This window comes from Grammomys surdaster, unplaced genomic scaffold (genome assembly GCF_004785775.1).
Source record: "Grammomys surdaster isolate TR1022 unplaced genomic scaffold, NIH_TR_1.0 136, whole genome shotgun sequence".
Lineage (NCBI taxonomy): Eukaryota > Metazoa > Chordata > Mammalia > Rodentia > Muridae > Grammomys > Grammomys surdaster.
The window spans coordinates 13,031,203-13,051,006 of NW_021604594.1; the positions used below are offsets into that span (position 1 = coordinate 13,031,203).

At 41.4% G+C, this 19,804-nt stretch overlaps 2 protein-coding genes across 2 annotated transcripts in view; both read right to left on the reverse strand.

Annotated features, from left to right (window-relative positions):
• The window catches only part of Metap1d (methionyl aminopeptidase type 1D, mitochondrial), a 68,893-nt gene extending 68,643 nt beyond the window's left edge, over positions 1-250 (reverse strand). Inside the window, exon 1 of the mRNA XM_028762919.1 lies at positions 151-250. Coding sequence (XP_028618752.1) covers positions 151-190 — 40 coding nt within the window. The 5' untranslated portion in view covers positions 191-250. The remainder of the gene's footprint in view (positions 1-150) is intronic.
• A 13,681-nt stretch (positions 251-13,931) lies between these two features.
• Positions 13,932-19,804, reverse strand: part of Hat1 (histone acetyltransferase 1) — a 38,653-nt gene continuing 32,780 nt past the window's right edge. Inside the window, exons 10-11 of the mRNA XM_028762962.1 lie at positions 17,215-17,331; positions 13,932-14,281 (exon numbers count right to left, since the gene is read on the reverse strand). Of these exons, the coding sequence (XP_028618795.1) occupies positions 14,114-14,281; positions 17,215-17,331 (285 nt within the window). The 3' untranslated portion in view covers positions 13,932-14,113. The remainder of the gene's footprint in view (positions 14,282-17,214; positions 17,332-19,804) is intronic.

The window sequence follows — 19,804 nt, forward strand, 5'->3', positions numbered from 1 at the left end:
TAAGGAGAAATGTGTGTCTGGATTTCTGCAGCGTACCAATGTGTATGGTGTGCGCGGGTCTGACTGAGAGTATGCACGTGCGTACTAAGTCCACGCGCGGATGTATCTCTGGGCGCGTAGCCCTGGAGCGGTCGTATTCCGATCGCTTACCTGCACGGACGAGCAGGTGGACGCCGATGGGCGCCGCCATGTTGGCTCCAGTCACGTGGCCGGGAGAGTGACTCGCAGCTCCGCCCCCTGGAGTAGCAACGCTGTCCAAACCCAGAAGGGCCAAAGCTGTCGGAGAAGAGTGCGCGTGCGCGCCTGGGACTGCCGGAGCCGGGGCTAGCGAGTGTCTCTGGCGCCGAGGCCAGCAGCTCCACCTGCGGCCAGCTCACTCCCACCAGGAGAGGCTGGCTCAGGCCGCAGTTCTCTCTCTGAGCTTCCAAACCCATCAGGGATGGAAGAAAACCCTCATGTAAGTGTAGCCTCCAGTATTTATAGCAGCAATATTTTGGTGCATGGAAATGTGAAGTTGGGCGGGAAAAAGAACACAATTTAGTGTGCAACATAGCACTTTCATCGCCTTCCACTCGGTTACAGATCATTTCCAGGCAACTAGTTGAAGGGCAGAATTTGGATCAAACTGATCAGCTGCCCTTTGCAATGTTAGAATATAAGTTACTCAGCAGAGACTCCAGAATAGGATAGTTAGGACACCTATGTGCCCCTGTGAGTATCTTCACAGGATTTCTCTTTCTCTGATGACAATCTCTTGGCAATATTAACTGCTGTTATCCCTAAATTAGACATTTAAAGGATGACGCTTGTCAGCTTGCACAGCCCTATGGAAAGGCAAGTGAGGCACCTGCTGTATCTTCGATGATACTGTTGCCCATTTTTACCAGGTTCTGTGTCTCTTGCCCTTGTTCTGCGGTGGAGTCCAGCCGGCCATGGACCAGGTGTTATCCATCTTGGTAGCCTCCTGTGTTCAACACAAACCATGATACCCCAAGGTGTATATGGTGAAGGAGCCCAAACTGTAGTGTAGCAGTTTCTGGATTCTGAATGCCCTCGGGATCAATAAGGATTCCTTATGAATACGTTGATGTCTTCTTGTTGAGTTTTAAGAAGCCACATGCCGGCCGGAGAGATGGCTGAGCAGTTAAGAGCACCGAAGGCTCTTCCAGAGGGCCTGAGTTCAATTCCCAGTAACCACATGGTGGCTCACAACCATCTGTAATGGGATCTGATGCCCTCTTCTGGTGTGTCTGAAGACAGCTACACTGTACTCACATATATAAAATAAAAGAATCCACATGTTCAACCAGCACACCTTTAACCTCAGGAGACAAAGTTCAACTCATCATAAAACATTAAATCAGAGAACGCTTAATCCAAGTTTGTTCTTTTTGTTTGAAAATTTCATACACATATAGAATGTGTTTTTATCAAATCTACCACCACCATGCATCCATCTCCCTCCAACTCCTCATCTCTTCCGCCACATTTTCCTCTCAACTGCATATGTTCCCCCCACCCCCATGGAGTCCATTTAATCCTGCCAGTATACACATGAATGTAGGGCCATCTACTGGAGCACAGGTATCCTTTCAGGGGGAGAAAACCTGAAGAAAACTGACCCCCTCCCTCCCAGCCACCCCCACCCCCACAGTCGCCATCAATTGCCAACCCTTTGCTATGGATGGGACTTTGTGACCTAGTCCCAATCCACGTTGAGATCTCGACTAGCTAGGTCTTGTGCATGTAGTCATAGCCACTGTGAATCCATGTGTGCACTGGTCCAGAAAACACTTTCACAGCAGTCATGCACTACCTCTGGCCCTTAGATCTTTTCATAGCTCCCCTATTAGGAGATGATTCCCTGAACCTTGGAGTACGGGAATGTGAGATATAGAGAGATAGAGATAGAGACAGAGATAGAGAAGAGATAGAGATAGATATAGAGACAGAGATAGAGAAGAGATAGAGAAGAGATAGAGAAGAGATAGAGACAGAGACAGAGACAGAGATAGAGAAGAGATAGAGATAGAGAAGAGAGAGACAGAGAAGAGATAGAGAAGAGATAGAGATAGAGAGAGAGATATCTCTCCTTGAGGGATAAGCACAGTCTATTGATCTTGCACATTGGCCAGTTGTCTTTCTTTATATTAATCTCCATCTACTACAAAAAGAAGTTTCTCTCATGAAGATTAAGAAATGCGTGAATGTATAAAGAGAAGAACCTAGGGTACAGCTTAACACCATTTAGCACCGTAATAATAGTGGATTCTCCCCTAGAGTCTATGACCTACACAGCCATGCTTGGCCTAGTTAACCACATCACACATGAGTATTATCTTGGGGAGCTGGGCCTTAAGCCCAGTTAGAAAGAGACTGGTTGCTCCCAGAACATTCACTATGGCACCGGTAGGTATATCTCGCTATCCAAGCCAGTCATCATCGTAGCTTACATAGTTCCCAGCTGAGTAAGGTTACTTTTCTCCCCCAAGAGCGTGCATCACGCCTCCGACCACTACAAAGGAAATATATTCCTGTAGATTCCCTCAAGCTTCATGACTTACGAACTGATCATTGCTCGGGAGAGGACTTCTGAATGTGGCAGCTCTGTTCTCTGTGTAACTGAACTCCCACCCGTAGGTAGCAAAGGAACCTGACAGCTGAGCACTGAGCTAGGAGGTGTACAGAAGGAAAGAGAATCACTCATGAAGCATCAGAAGGTATAAAACCCAATTTCAACCATCTGAAACCGAGGATGTATTCATGCAGCCCTTGGAAAACAAATGCATGATATATGGTCTAATCCTATAGAATGAGTCCACAGGAAGTTCAGTGTGGAGGGGATAGAGGTATATCGCAATCTATACAGTGATCCCATATTCTTGCGTTCAATCCTTAGCACACTACATAAACTGGGCATACTGGTGCATGCCTCAATCCCAACACCAGGAGGTAGAAACAGGAACATCAGAAGTCCTAGGTCAAGGAGTTAGAGGTAGAGATGATCAAGATACATTGTTTATATGTAAGAATGGATGAAATTGTCAAAGAATAACCTTTAAAGTTCAAGGTGATATTTAGCTACCTGGCAAGTTCAAGGCCAGATACATGGGACCTTGTGTCAAGAATAGTATGTCAGGGGCAGTGGGTATCTAGAAATGAAATAAACGGGAACTTGTCTCTGTGAACTTGTTCATTCACTAAGCCTTGATATGGCTTCTCTAATCCCAATTTTCCTAACAGTCAGCATGTTAGCACTCCCAAATCATCAAAGTATATGAATACTTTTATATAGATGAGTAACCACTAACAAGTCAAGTCTCTCTCTCTCTCTCTCTCTCTCTCTCTCTCTCTCTCTTTCTCTCTCCCCCCGCCCCGTGTTGTTTATGTGTGCATACACGTGTACGTGTGTGTAGAGGTCATAGGCCAATGCTACATGTCTTTCTCTTTCACTTCCCATCTTATTTTTTGACATAAGATTCCTTACCAAACCTGGAGCTCATTATTCAGCTAGACTGGCTGCCCAGGCAGCTGCTGCCCCCATCAGTGCTAGGTTATAGATGGGCACCATGATAGATGGGCACCATGATAGATGGGCACCATGATAGATGGGCACCATGATAAATGGGCACCGTGGGTATTTTAGAGCCACACTCAGGTCTGTAAGTAGACTATTATGAGATGCTCCATCTCTCCAGGCCCTAATTTTAATTTTGATCATTATATACTTTTATCTTATATGTATGAATGAATGTTTTTGCCTGAATGTATGTCTGTGTACCAATTGTGTTCCTGATACCCATGGAGGTTGTGAACCACCATGTTGGTATTGGGAATAGAACCAGGTCCTTTGAGAGAGCAACCAGTGCTCTTACCTGCTGGGTTCCATCTCCATTATTTACATTTTTAAAAATATTTTGCTGGTGCCGGGGATCAAACATACGGCCTTATGTGTGCTAGGTGAGCATTCTTATCACTGAGCTATATCCCCGGCTTTTGATACTTCAGGCAGGATCTCATTATGTAGCACAGGCTGGCTTCAGACAGCCTGGCTTCTTTTTCGCTCAGCCTATTAGAGTGCTGTGATCAGAGACTTTGTGCCACTGTGTTTGAGATTCTTAGGTACAAAGTTGAAGATGGCTTTCACAACCGTATTTCAGGAAACACTTTTATGGTGTATGCCTGTGCCAGTGCATATGTTTGTAAGCCAGAGGTTGACTCCAGTATCTTCCTCTGTGGTGCTTAATCTTTTTTTTTTTTTTTTTTTTTTTTTTTTTTGAGACAAGCTCTGAGCTTACTGCCTTGGCTATCCTGGCTGGTCAGCAAGCCCCTGGATCTACTTGTCCCCACCCTGCTCCCAGCTGCCTCCACACCGAGCATTTATGTCTCACCAACCTCAGGTCTTCCTTGCACTTATGTAGCAAGCACCTTACCTACCCTGAACCATCTCCAAAGATTACCCGCTAATACCTCCATTTTCATTCTTCAGTATCAAAATGATATTTATATTAACTGTTCTGTTGAGGTCTTTTTTACCTTGATCCTAAAAAATTACTGGGGTGTGTGTGTGTGTGTGTGTGTGTGTGTGTGTGCGTGTGTGTGTGTGCTAAAGACACCAGAAGAGGGCACATTCCCTAGAGCTAGATGCGCAGGCAGTTTGTACACTACCTGATGTGTGTGCTTAGAGCCCAGCTTAGGTCCTCTGGAAGAGCAGCAAAGCAATCGTAACTGCCAAGCTATCTCTACAGCTCCATTCTACCATGATCTTGAAACAGTTCTTTCTCATTAGCATCGTTAAAGAGTGGTGGGTTGTAGTTTCCTGGAACTTGCTGGACAGCCAGACTGGAATAGTGCTGAGCTCCAGGGAAGGTAAGAGACCCTGGAAAGTGACATAAAAAGACACATGACATTGACCTCTGAAATGCACATACACACTTGTGCACATGTGCATATATATATACTGTTCACATAAAAGACTTGCTGGCTATGGTGGTGCATACCTTTCACCCTATGTGGGAATCAGAGGCAGACAGATCTCTGTGAGTTCAAGGCTACCTAATCTACAGTAATTAGTTATAGGCCATCCTAGTGAGGCCCTGTCTAAAACAAAACAAAACAAAACATGCTTGACTTGTTTATGATTACTTGTCTAAAAAATAAATCAGAAATAAATTCTTCCTTGCATGTTCTTGAAAAGCTTAACAGTCCACCCTTTCTCTTTACTTAATATTAAAGATTGATGCATGCTTGCTTTGACACCATGTATACCAAAATTAGAACAATGTAAGGAAGATTAGCACGACCTCTGAGCTCATGATATGCAAATTCATGGAGCATTCTATATTTGTAGTTGAGAGGTGGGGAAAAGAACATTCTGAAAACATTGTATGAAAAAAACTTTAAACCAGAAGAAAAAAATGCCAATAAAAATAAATAAATAAATAAATAAATAAATAAATAAATAAATAAATTTATGCCACATATAATTTGTGGTAAACTTTAGCTATCCAGGTTTCTGTACTACTAAGTTTTAAATACACTAGGGCTTGTGAGATATAAATATTCTTTGAGTATACAATTTAAAGTTTTATAAACTTTCTAGGATTACCCATATGCAAGATTTTTTTTAAACCTATGCTATAATATTTCTGTTGCTGTTATAAAATATCATAACCAAGGCAACTTATAGATGAAAGAGTGTCTTTGGGTTTTAATCCCAGGAGGACTAGAGTCCCTTCTGATGGGAAGCTTGGCCATAAGCAAGCAGGCAGAGCGGCTTAAGCAGAAAGATGGGGGCTCATTTCTTCAACCACTAAGGTGTAGTGAGAGAGTGAATTGGAAGTAGGGGGAGCCTACTTAATCTCAAAGCCCACCCCCAGTACTTCTTCCAGCAAGGCTGCCACCTAAACCTCCCTCAACAGGGACACCAACTGGGAATCACGTGTTCAACTGCACAAGCCTATGGGGCACATTTCTTATTCAAATCAGCACAGGGGCAAAGGTATTTGTCCCGGTTATTTTTTCTGTTAATCAGACCCAAGCTAGAGAATCTGGGAAATGGAGTCTCAACTGAGAAAACACCCCCATCATATTACATGTAGGCAAGTCTCTGGGGGCATTTTCTTGATTAATGATTGATGTGGAATGGTCCAGCTCACTGTAGGTGGCTGATACTGTGGGCTGGTGGTCCTGGGTGCTATAAGAAAGCAGACTGAGCAAGCCATGGGGAGCAAGCCAGTAAGCAGTACTCTTCGTTGATCTTTGCTTCAATTCCTGCCTCCAGGTCCCTGTCACCAGGTTCCTGTCCATGTTCCTCTCATGATAGACTACAACTGTATCCTTTCTTCCCCACGTTGCTTTTGGTTATGGTATTTATCACAGCAATAGAAAGCAAACTAGGTCAAGATTTACAGAAACATTTGTCCCATATGGCCATTGTAAAGCTAACTGAACTGAGGCAGTGTGAACTAACACTGGGCACCAACTTGGCTCTCTGGTCAATTAGGGGAAGTTGGTGGCTAGGGACCTGCTCCGCTTCCTACAGCTCATTGTCTAACCTAGGGTCACTCTCTCTTCCTGACCTGCTGCTCAGCATTGCCCTCAGAATTTCCCCCTGAAAACTTAGCTTTCTGATTTGATTTCGGGTTAATTTCGTAACCTTTTACTCTGCGGCTTGAGAAGAACCTTTCCAATCCTACCCTTTAATTTGTCCAATTCTAGGATAAGGAAATGCTTTGTTTATTTACATGTTTTAAGCCAAATGAGCAGTTCTTTCCATGAACTAGGAGTGCTGCATAAACATAATCTTTGTGCATTACGGAGGCCTGTCTTAGTACTGGCTGAACCCCTGGAAAGTTAAGGTTCAGCAATGAACAATTATATATTTGGGCATGTGGTCTCTGGGGCGCTCTTTTAACAAACAGAGGACAAGCAGAATGTCACATGTCCTCTACCAGCTATTTGAGATAATCATGTCTATGTCACTGAGTCATCTAGGAATACTTCTAGAGAAAATAGGTAGGGACATTCTCCACATTTCATAAAGAAAGCAATGCCGTGTGTGAGGCAGCCATGAAGTGGGTTTCTCTTTGTTTTTTTGTGCTCATCCTGCAGGACCAAGATGGGGTACCAGGACAAGAGAGGAATTGTGGCCAACCTGCCCTCCTTAGTTTTCATGACATTGTCTCAGTCTTAGAATTCCTGTGCAAATGAAATCCCAGGGACTGCTTCTACTTGAGCACCCACGCCCTACATTGGAGTTCATAGAGTTGCAGAATCTAGACAGTCATAGACAGGAAATCAGCAGATCGCTTGTTGCCTTCTCTTGAGCATTCTTCAAGGGAAGGAGACCGGAATGGAACCAGACAGGGTGTCTTAGTTAGGGTTCTATTGCAGCGAAAATATTGAGACATCATGATCATGGCAACTCTTTTAAAGGAAAACCATTGGGGCCAGCTTACAGGTTCAGAGGTTTAGTGCATTGTCATCCTGGTGGGAAACATAGCAACGTGCAGACCCGGTACTGAAGAAGGAACCGAGAGTAAATCTTGATTCACAGGCAGCAAGGAGAGACTGTGACACACTAGCCAGACTTGAACTTATAAAACCTTAAAGCCTACCCCCAGTGACACATTTTCCCCAACAAGGCCACACCTCTTGATAGTACCACTCCCTATGGGCCAAGCGTTCACACACACACGAGTCTGTGGGGGCCATTCCTATTCAAATCACCACACGGGTAATTTAACCAAAACATTGTTTGGAAGAAGATGGTGCCAGGCACACCAAGAACAGTGTTCCATTCATACTGATTCAAAACTTCAGCGAGCAAATAAGGGAAGCTGCAAGTGGCGGTTGTGTGTCAGCGCTTACAATACTGCCTGCCTTGGTCAGAGTTGCCTGTGGAACTGTAGGAGCACACAAGAGACAAGGCTTTCCTAACCCCATCTCTTCAGACTGCTTAGGTTTACAGAACTGTGCATTTGCTAGAGCTGGGGGTATACCTCAGACAGTGAAGTGCTTGCCTGGCTTCCAAGAAGCCCTAGATTCATAAAACTGACCATGGTGATTCAGGTCTAGAATCCCAACATGGTAGAAGAGTCCGAAATTCAAGATCATTCTTTGCTGCATAGCAAGCTTAAGGCCAGCCTGAGCTACCTGAGATCCCATCTCAAACAAACCAGCAAAAACTTACGCATTTGTCCATTGAAATCTAAATAAAAGTATTAACAATTAGAGTCTGCCATATCCTCCAGCTGATAACTCCTGGGAAAATAGCACCTACTTATATATTTCTGGAGAAAGAAAAAAATTTCCATTTATAATAGGGGAGAGTTTCCAGGAAAATTTAGTTATTGATCATTAAACACACAAGTGCCCACTCTAGGCACCAAAGAGGTATAATATTGTTTTTCTTAATGTCACTGGAGAGCTGAGACTCCTGGTCACTAGATCATCCATCTCAAAAGATTTTAAGTCATAAGTTCCATTGAGCAATGTCAAATGTAAGGTTGTTAAAAATTGTAGCCATCCCTGGCTCACAAGAGCTGAGAAAAATTCAGAACTTAAAAGGCACAGATTACAGAAAATTATACCTGCTGGATATCCTTCACTACCTGCAACCATAAAGAGGAGAAAAAGACACCGAGGTAGAAATGATCACTTCCTTAGGTGTCTCTGAGACATACTTGCAAAAGAAGAAAGTAGAAAATGTTGTCTTGATTTCCTTGTTGGAATTTTGTAGAAAGTCATTTGAGTTTTGGTTTTTCCTCCCCCTCTGTGTTCACATGTATAGTATGTGCCCTCTTAGAAAACGTTGTAAAAGAAGGTGGTGGCAGACACCTTTGATCTCAGCGCTCAAGAGGCAGAGGTGGTGAATTTCTGAGTTTGAGACTAGCCTAGTCTGCAGAGCTAGTTCCAGGACAGCCTGGGCACACAGATAAACTCTGTCTTGAAAAACAAACAAACAAACAAAAATTTGTAAAATTATAGGAATGGCCAATAGAATTATTAATAAAAATCTCCCAATATATTTTCCAGGCAATGACAGTTAACCAGTTGTTGTCTGTCCATGAAAACCTTTTTCCATGCATATTGCAGTTGTATTTTTCTGTCATGGCTTATTCTCTTTTATTGATTTATGGTTATTTGTTGCTAAATAAACTGTGTTTGATTTGAAACATAATGGTCCTGTAGGACAGTGTGAGGCAGTTCATTTGGCTGTTAATATCAGAGGTTGAATATTTGTGTGTTGATTTTCAGTATTTCCTACTTAAAAGCATAAAACACTGTAGTTCTTGCTTCATTAACAAAAAAACTTTAGTAAGCAGCACTTGGGGTCCTGAGGCAGGAGGATTAGCAGTTCAAAGCTGGCCTGGGCTAACCTGCAGACCCTGTCTTAGAAAAGGACAGAACCTGGGAGCTGCAATAAAAAGATTATGAATAAGGTTTTGATAACAGAAAACTGAATCATCCCTCCCCACACTCCTATTCTCACCCACTCCCGCCTCACACACGCACTGGCTGCAAAAGCAAGCAGTATGGTGCACTTAAGACCTGCTCCCTCCCTTGGCTGATTCTGTATTCAAGACTGAGCCTGTAGATGCAAACTCAAAAGCATGCAAGAACCTCTGTGCACCCAGCAGCCTCAACCTCGGGAGTCCGCCGTCTAGAGTGTGTTCTCTGCATCTGATGTACAAGCCCTCACACTCTCTTTTGCTTGATAAAGAATAAAGGAAGACAAGTGGCAGCTGCCACAGGAGCAGACTGAAAACAAGCCTCGCCACACACCCCAGTCTTCACAAAGGCCGATTCAGAGACGCGGCAGACAAACCGAGCAGCTGAAGACTTCAGCACAGTCACCTGCCCCGATGTTAATTGCACATTTAAAGAACTGTCCAGGTGACCTGAGGATTTAACCAGAGCGTTATTTCTAGCTGGCCTCTCTTTAAGATGAACAAGAATGCAGATGAAGAACTGGAGAGATAGCTGCAAAGGTCTAGCCCCACCTAATTCCAAGGAGATCACAGGGGCCAAGAAGACGGCCGGAGGAAAGATAGTCTGTACACTGTGATGAAATTGGAGAGTGCTTTTCCTTTTAATAGTATTAATTCTTTCTTTTGTTAGTCTATGAAGTAAAGGGTTTCATTGCGACTTTTCCATACATATGTGTGGTTGTACTTTACACACACTGTCCCATTATCTCCTCTCCTTTGGGCCCCAGTGGCTTTCTCCAGCTCTCAGTCGTTTTTCCCTATATTTTCATGCCATGTGTGTATACTGTTGAATCTAGTTCCCATATATGAGAGAATATGTATTTATCCTTCTCTCCTCCCTTAATCTCTCTTGTTCCTTCCTTTAGACCAATCCTATCACATCTAAATATATATATATTACATATATAAAATCTAAGATTTGGAATATGGGGGGAAACATGTAATTTTTGCCATTTCTGAGCCTGTCTCACTTCATCTAACATAATGATCTTTAGTTCCATTCATTTTTTCAGAAATGAACCAATTTTATTTTTCTTTATGGCTGAATAAAACTCCATTGTATCTACCACGTGTTCATCCATCTAAAGCTGGGCATGTGGGCTGATTCTGTATTTTGGCTATAGTAAATGGTGTACTCCTTGCTCTGTATCTTACAGTAGTAGTTCATCAGACATAAGTGATTCTATTTCATCTCTGTTGCTATTTCTCCAGTGTTCATGAAAAGCTGTCAAAATATATTAACTTTCAGAGATTTAGCTGCACCTCTGTCTACTGCTTATAGTACCAAGGTGCCAAAGATGGAAACAACTTTTTAACTTTTTTTAATTAAATTTTTATTTTTAAATTTTTATGTGTATGGATGCTTTGGTTGTATATCTGTGCACTACATGTATGTCTGGTGCCCAATGAGGCCAGAAGAGAGCTTGAGATCCCGTGGAACTAGCGTTAAAAGATGGTTGTGAGCCACCCTGTGATTGTTGAAAACTGAACCTAGGTCCTCTGAAAGAAAAGCTAGCACTCTTAACTACTAAGCCATCTCTCAAACCGTGTGTGTGTGTGTGTGTGTGTGTGTGTGTGTGTGTGTGTGTGTGTATGTGTATGAGGTCCAAGGACAGAGAAGTTGTAGGAACCAGTTTTTTCCTTTCACTGTATAAACTGATTCTGTTGAGAAGCAAAGATTATCATTATTGTAGTGTTGTTTTGGGTGTTACTTTTTTTTTTTAAAGACAGGGTCTTACTATGTATCTCTGGCTTGCCTGGAACTATGGAGACCAAGCTGGCTGTGAGCTCATAGAGGCATCTGCCTCTGCCTCCCAAATGCAAGGATTAAAGAAAGAAGTGTGTCATCACCCCAGGCTGTTGTTAAAGAGTTTCTTCACTACCTCTTGGTGAATTCTGCTTTGTTTGTAGAAGTCTGTGGAAATACTTATTATACATCCTCACTTTAAAGGGTCAACTTATTTACTTCAGAAAAGCTTTAGAACTTTTCTGTGGCCTATATATTTTTTTTTTCTTTAAGAATCATAGAGATCAGCTACTGAAGAGTTTGTTAATATTTGAACTAATCCTTATGTGTGGTGGTATGTACTTTTAATAAGTACTCAAGAAGCAGAAGCAGGCTGAGCTCTATGAGCTCCCGGGAAGTTTGCTCTATATAGTGAGGTCAGGGATAGTCAGGGGTACCTAGTGAGACCCGTCTCAAAACAAATTATTTTTAAACAGGCCTGTAGAGTCTCCCAAGGCTGAAAATGAAAAGCATTGATTTCCTGTCCTACAGCTTTCCCAGTCTTGACTCAACCACTTGGAACCATGTCTTTTTAGTTACTGCTCAGATCCAGGCCACAGTCTATGGTGTTTTCGTGATGGCTTTCTGTTACTCTTCTCTCTTGGTTCTGATTTCCTATTCCAGTTTAGACCAGTTTCATTCAGACATGCCACCCTGATGTTTCTTTTTATTGGAATCAGATGTTTTGCTTTTTATTTTTCACACTTCTATTTTAAAGCTATTTTCAGAACTGGGGATTGAAACAAGAGCCTTGTACACACTAGGTAAGTATTCTTTCTGCCTGTGAGATGCACCCACCACACCATTATACCTGAGCTTCTCATCCTTAAGTGTTCTTTGATCTTTCCTGCCTTCATGTTGCCATAATAAATCGCTGAATAACATCAACACAAGGTAAGTTTTTCTGGTCTCTTAAGATTTCTAAGAACTACTTTTTTTCTCTCTCTCAGACTTTATTGATAATTTAGATCCAGGTTTATAGACTTGAACTGTCCTGCTGTCTTTTTAACATGCAATGTGGTTGATAAGGCTAGTATTGTTAGTCCCATGTTACTTGTGCTTTTTATCAAAAGAAATTTAGGATATTTCATGATGTACTCAATGCTATCAATAATGAGTCAATTTTAAAGTGTTTTGATTCATGTATATTCCCTGTTTGTATGTCTGTGGACTGCATGCATGCCTTGTGCCCACTGAGGTCAGAAGAGGGCGTCAGATTCCCTGGAACTGGAGTCCTCTGTAAGCAAAGTGTCGTTCACTGCTGAGCCACCTCTCCAGACCCTTACACCCGTTTGTTGATGTTAATACCTGGTTTACTGACGCATGTTCTAAACATCAGGTTTTCTATTGTCATGGTTCTGTATAAAGCAGTTTATTTTACTCAACTTCGTTAGAAATGACTGTTAAATAACAATTTGTCATACTTTGACATCTTGATGTATCTCAGCACCATAGTAACCTCATGGAAATTCTTAATAAACATTTATATTACACACGATGTAGTTCCTTACTTTTGTAACAAGTGTTTGCTGTGTAGCCCAGGCCTCAAGACCTTCCTTCCTACCTCTGCCTCCTGAATGCTTCTGAGGTAGGTACAATGTCCTGGGTTCAAACTGTATTTGTATAATACGTTATATGCTATATTGCTTATATTTTATGCTAATATCTATCTTCAGTTATTATCCATCTAGTCTTTGGCTTCTCTTACTCACATACCCAAAACAACCAGGTTAAAATAGGCTGGAGTATATTTAAAACATAGCCACTGAATTTCTGATTTAGAAAAACCATGCAAGGGAACCAGCAGAAGTGGAAAGAGGACCATCAAAAATGAACCATGCATGGAAATACTATGAAGAAACCCATTTCTTTATAAGCTGCTTTTAAAAACTTAACTGTGAGACAGAAAAATCAAGACTACTAAGATGCCCCCAAAGAAACAGGTTTTAAACATAGGGAAGAGTTAAAACTTTAAACATGTAATGTGTTTTGGGCTTTAGATATTGATCTATGGGTATGTGCAGAGGCCAATGCAAGGTGCCCAGTGACCTCTGTCAATCTCAGAATATTTTGAGACAGGGACTCATGCTTTATTGGTTAGGCCGAAACTCAGTAACCTCCAACAATCCTGTTTCTGTTCCCCTCAAAGCTGGGTCTACGGGAGTGTGCTAGATAACCAGTTTATTGCCTGAGTGCTGAAGTCCAGGCTGCAGGGTAAGTACTCTTAATCTCTGAGCCCTCTCTTTGGCTTACTTTTAGGTTTTGAGACAAGGTGTCACATGGAAACCTATGCTGGCCTTGAACTCAAGGAAATCCTCCTGCTTCAGCCTCAGTGCCTGATTATATGTGTGTACCACCACATACAACTAATGCAAAGTTTTAGAATAATTCAAATATTTATCCTAAATCTTTTTTTTTTCCCCCAGAGACAGGGTTTCTCTGTGTAGCCCTGGCTGTCCTGGAACTCACTCTGTAGACCAGGCTGGCCTTGAACTCAGAAATCCGCCTGCCTCTGCCTCCCAAATGCTGAGATTAAAGGCGTGCATCACCACCGCCCGGCTTATCCTAAATCCTTAAGCACAACATCATAACTTAATATACCACAGCCAATCATTTATTTCACTGTTTAAGAAGAAAGCAGTGGGCAGTGGTATTTCACAAGCCATCTTTTATTAATGCAATATATGTTCATAAACTCTAGACAGTATTTTAAAATATACAATCTCTCAAAAGGAAATATTCCACTAAGGAGGACATAGATAAATTTAGGGTCATCAGAGGTTTCACAGCAACAATGCACAGAAATCTGCAGGGATCCTGGGGACCAGAGGCTTCACTCTTGAGCAAGCCGCTCAATGACACGTCGGTAGTCCTCCACCAGCTCCTGAAATCGCTCTTCCAGCTGCTCGTGCTGCACACTTATTTCTATCTGGTTCATCTGATTTGTCAGCTCTTCTGGTCTCAGGCATTTTCTCATCTTGGCAAGATCTCTCTGCTTTTTCTAAGTAGGAAGCAATTATTTTTAGACAAAAAAAAAAATCACTTGCTTATATAGCTTTAATTGAAGTCTTTAAGTGTTAAAACACAATAGTAGCAGGGCTAGAGATAGTTTAGCAGTTAAAAGCACTAACTGCTTAGGGAGGGACTGGGTTCACAAGCATCCACATGACAGCTTACCTGTAACTCCAGTTCATAAACCCAGACACATACACACAAAGCAAATTAATTAGGAATAATAGTGATTCCAGGCAGTAATGGCACATGCTTTTAATCCCAGGATGCAGAAGCAGGTGGATCTCTGAGCTCAGGTCAAGCCTGGTCTACAGAGTGAGTTCTGGGACTTGGAGAAGTTCAAGAGACAGTGAGCTAAGAAGATAAGATTCAATCTCAGATTAAAACTCTGGTTGGAATTGAGTTGTTAGTCTGTTTAGTCTTTCAAAAGGCAGTAAAACAACTCAAACTACATTAAGCCATTCTAGAACTAATAAATGTCCCTTAAAGAGAACCCATTCAAAATTTCTGACTACCAGGCAAATGTGCCATACTCATTACTTTAAAATAAATCTATGGGCTGGAGAGATGGCTCAGCGGTTAAGAGCACTGACTGCTCTTCCAGAGGTCCTGAGTTCAAATCCCAGCAACCACATGGTGGCTCACAACCATCCGTAATGAGATTGGATGCCCTCTTCTGGTGTGTCTGAAGACAGCTACAGTGTACTCATAAATAAATAAATCTTTTAAAAAAAAAATAAATCTATAATCATACATTCTAAGACAAAGTAGAATAAAATACCAGAGATAAGTAAGTATAAACCATGCACCCACCTAACTGAGACAGGCTGTTTGGCTGAAGTTGGAGGTATGTAAGAACTGTTGGCTGGAACTGCTATCTACTACCTGCCTTTGCCTCCTCCTCCCATGAGCTGGAATTGAAGGCATGTATCACCATGCTCCGCTCAGAGATAAATAAGACTTTATCTCTCCTTCACCCCCACACAAACAGAAGGAATTTGATGCTCGAATCAAACTGCATTTTAATATTTTAAAATATACTAAGATTACTAAAAACAGCATTTTAATATTCCTTAAACCATGCATTCTACGTTATATATATGCAAATGTTTCACAAATTAAAGTTCTGAGACAAAGTTTCAGAATTTCTGATCCTCCTGTTTCCACCTGAGTGCTTAGATTATAAGTAGCACCACTGCTCTCAATTTATATAGTGCTGGTGATCAAACCTAGTGCTGCTGCCTGCTAAGCATGCACTCTACTGAGCTACACTGCCAACTAGACTCTCAACTCTTGACCCACCCTGCCTCCCTCCACTTGCTGAAATCATAGGTATGTGCCACCTCTTTATAGCCCTGGCTGTCCTGGAACTTTCTCTGTAGACTAAGCTGGACCCCAACTCAGAGATCTGCCTGTCTCTACCCCGAGTGCTGGCAATAAAGGTGTGCACCACCACCCAGCTTTGCACCCCCCTCAAGTGTGTCTATGTGAGTATTTATACTCAAGGATGCCCAAGGATAACATGGGCTGGGCTATCCTCCTTAGAAACGCTGTCTGCTGTCTTTGAGACCAGAGTCTCTTGACTGCCCTAGAGCTCACTATTAAGCTACGATGGCCAGCCAGCAAGTCACAGGGATCTTGTTTCCAGATCCCTACAGTCTTCCATTATTAAGCATATAGCACCACAATACTATTTTTTCATGGGTTCTGAAATGAATTGTGCTTGCAAGACTTTACTGAATGAACCATTTCCTATCCTGTAAAAATTAAGGCTTTAAAGAATGTGTAAAAAGGAACTTCTAAATAGATTTTAAGGAAAACGCATGCAAAAATATCTTACAAATTGAACAAATGTAAAAAGAACAAGTAAGATAAACTAAGGATGAGTCTGGGCATTCAGATTTTTAAAGGATATATATATAATATATTCTTATATATTTTATATTTATATATTGTTTATATAATTATATATATACATACATATACGTGTGCACGTGCGTGTATACGTACATGTGTACGTATGTAAAAAACAACTCCCAAACATCAGTTTTTAAGTAGTAAAAAAAGCTTATAATTCACACTGGAAAGTTAAAGAGTAAAAGTTCTATAATAAGTAATGGGATGATTATCTTCTTTAATCTAGCAAAATGATTTGGACTCTTCTATATCCATCACTGCCTAGCTTTCCTTCCTTCCTTCCTTCCTTCCTTCCTTCCTTCCTTCCTTCCTTCCTTCCTTCCTTCCTTCCTTCCTTTTTTTTGGTCAAAGAATTACTTATTTTATGTATATGAGTTCACAATAGCTGTCTTCAGACACATTAGGAGAGGATATCAGATCCCACTACAGATGGTTGTGAGCTGCTGTGAAGTTGCTGGGAATTGAACTCAGGACCGCTGAAAGAGCAGTCAAGTGCTCTTAACCACTGAGCCATCCCTCTAGCCCTAGCTTTCCTTTCTTAAACAGTGAATGTGAAATGGCTAAAGAACATAATGGTTAAAAGTCTGGAGGAATGGCTCAGTAGTTAAGAGCACTGGATGCTATTGAGGACCAGACCCCATGTGAGAAGCTTACAATCTTTTGTTAAAAACAGTTCAAAGGACCCAACACCCATTTCTATCCTCTGTAGGCACCTGCAATCAAGATGTTCACATCCCTCCAACACATATACATAATCAGTGTGGAGAGATTTTCAGTGGTAAAAAGCACTTGTTGCTCTTCCAGAGGACTCAGATTCAGTTCTCAGCAGCCACGTGGCAGTGCCTGTACCTCCAGTTCCAGGGGATACCCTATTCTTGTCTCTGCTGGCACCAGCCATTCATGCAGTACACATACATACATGCTGTGACTCACACATATACACTGAATAAAAATCTTAGAAGTCACACACACCAGGAGATGCCTAAAGCATTTTGAAAGTCTGACCTTGTAAGGGCTAATTAGTCTTCTTTTAATATCCAGTCTGTAGCTTCTGTACTGTTCAGCATCACTCATGTCAGTTACCAGCAGTCGAAGAATTTCATAAACCCGTCTAGCATGTTGCTAAACAAATGAAAGAAAAAATGTGAATACGTTCATATTACAAAACAATAGTTTTTCTGAAAGAATACAATTTAGTTAATATCTGTAATAGACAAAGAATTATGACAACTAGCAGAATAATAATAAAAGATAGTCTCTGGTCTCAAGAAATTAGTAGCCTAGGGGGCTGGGGAGATGGCTCAGTGGTTAAGAGTACTGACTGCTCTTCCGGAGGACCCAGGTTCAATTCCCAGCACCCACATGGCAGCTTACAACTAACTCCAATATCTGACACCCTCACACATACATATACATAAAGGCAAAACACCAATGCATATAAAATAAAAATATATAAATTATTAAAAACTTATAAAAAAGAAAAAAATTAGTAGCATGAAGGTAGTTAACAAGTGACTGAAGTGTTATACAACACGATGGTAGACAGCTTGGAACTGTGGGAAATGGTTGAAGTGGATTCTTGTGAGAATGATTGTTCTTGCTCAGTCTCTCTCTCCCTCTTTTGCATGCATTTGTTTGTGTGTAGCTTGGGATTTAACCCAAGGACTAACATACCATAGACAAGTGTTCTATCAGTGAGCTATATCCTCAGCCTAAGCTGAATCTGAGAAGAAACATTACCCTACAAATGGGAAGGCACTATGTAAATTTTTGCATATGCACATAGAACAGAGCAGCTTGTTACTGCTGAACCATTTTAAAACAAAAGCAACTGAAGGAAAACATTGAAGAGGAATAACATACAGGGTTAAAGAACCAGACTCCAACCTAGTCCCTATTTAGTTTTTAGCAAAAGTGATGTGCACAAATTTGCGTTTTAAGTAAATAAATTTTTTAGCTGCATACAAATAGTGCAAAAATGAGGGTAGAGAAATCAATTAAGCCATTAGGAGCTGCTCAGTGGTGGACCTCTAGCCTAGCAGTCCTAGGGCAAAGTAGGGAGAGGTGGAGGTATAGAGAGAGGGGAAAAGGAGGAAGGAATCCAGACGGAAGAGGGAGGGAGAGGGGGAGGGAGGGAACAATTGTTCCCACAAACATTCAATTAAAAAGCTAAGCTGTGAGATTGGGGAAATGAGTCTTGCAGAAGAGCTATGATCAATTCCTAGCACCCACATGGAGGCCAAAAATCAACTATAGTTCCAGTTTCAGAGAATCTGATGGCCTCTTCTGACCTCTACAGGCTCCTTCATACACAGTACGCATATGACCAGGCACATACACATGCACACAAAAGAAAAATAAAATTATTCTGAAAAAGCTACGCTATTAAATAAGGCAACTTTCTCATTCCCTTAAAAAACAAGGCAGAAAACACAATGAAGACACAAACATACAGCACAAGTAAGAACCTTAAGGAGACAAGGACTCTATAGGGATGCATAAGGAATAAGTCAGGAAACTATGAAATTATTAGACCTTTATAGAGCAGAGAACAGAGGCAGGTGACATTAACTCAGATATAAAGGCTGATGATATAAAGGTTATCTACTTATAAGAGGTGCCACTGTGCCTAAGGACAGCTAAAAGGACAGATTGAAGGGCTATGGTTGAAGTTAAGTGGTAGCATACCAACCTAGCATTTGGGTTCAATTCCCAGATGGCGGGGAAAATGGTTTGAAAAGAGAGGAAAGGAAGGAGAGAGGCAGAGAGATTGATTGGTAAGTTTTGGTATACTGAAGCCAAAGGAGTAGTGCTCTTTTTCTGTTTGTTACTTCAATTGTGGATTTATTTTGATGGGAAGTAGGGTTTGGGAAGGCTATTTTAACTTCCCAGAAGAGTTTTTGAGTGGAGTCTGAAAAACTGAATCCTATTCGGCCAGGGAAAGAGAGGAAGTGTGCCCAATAAAAGGAATAATATTTATACAGGGATACAGCAGTAGTAAGATTTGGCATACATAAGAAAGTGTGTGAAGTTCAGCAAAGCAAAGAGCAAGCAGGAGGTTGGAAGGAAGCTGGAATTAGCAAAGCAGCACATCCAGACACAATGAGCGCAGCATGCCCTACTTAGCAGTTTCCTTTTTTGGTTAAACCATCATTTGATAAAAAAAATGTTCATATACACTTTGGAAACTAAGCTATTAATTACTTAATAAATACAGGTTTAATATAGTAAACAGATACAAATTATTTCTAAATATATGTTCTCTAGATAGGAAGCCATTAAAGGGCAGAAGATAAGTTTCAGTTCTTATTGTATTACTGAAAGTAATCAGCAGATTTTGGGCTATGGTTTTAAATGAGGCGCAAGGGAAAAAAATCTAGATTTGAAGGTTTAGATGAAATTTCCCAAATAGAGTGAGAAAAAAATGAATATAAAGAAGTCTGAAGAAGAGTTAAATTTAAGAAGCATCTGAAGGAATAGGAGCTAAGGGAAATGCTGCAATCAGGGTTGAAATGGAGCATGGGAATCTGAGACCTATGCAGCTCTCTGAGCCAAGGTGGCCACCAGTGTCAAATGGCTTGTCCTTATCAGGGAC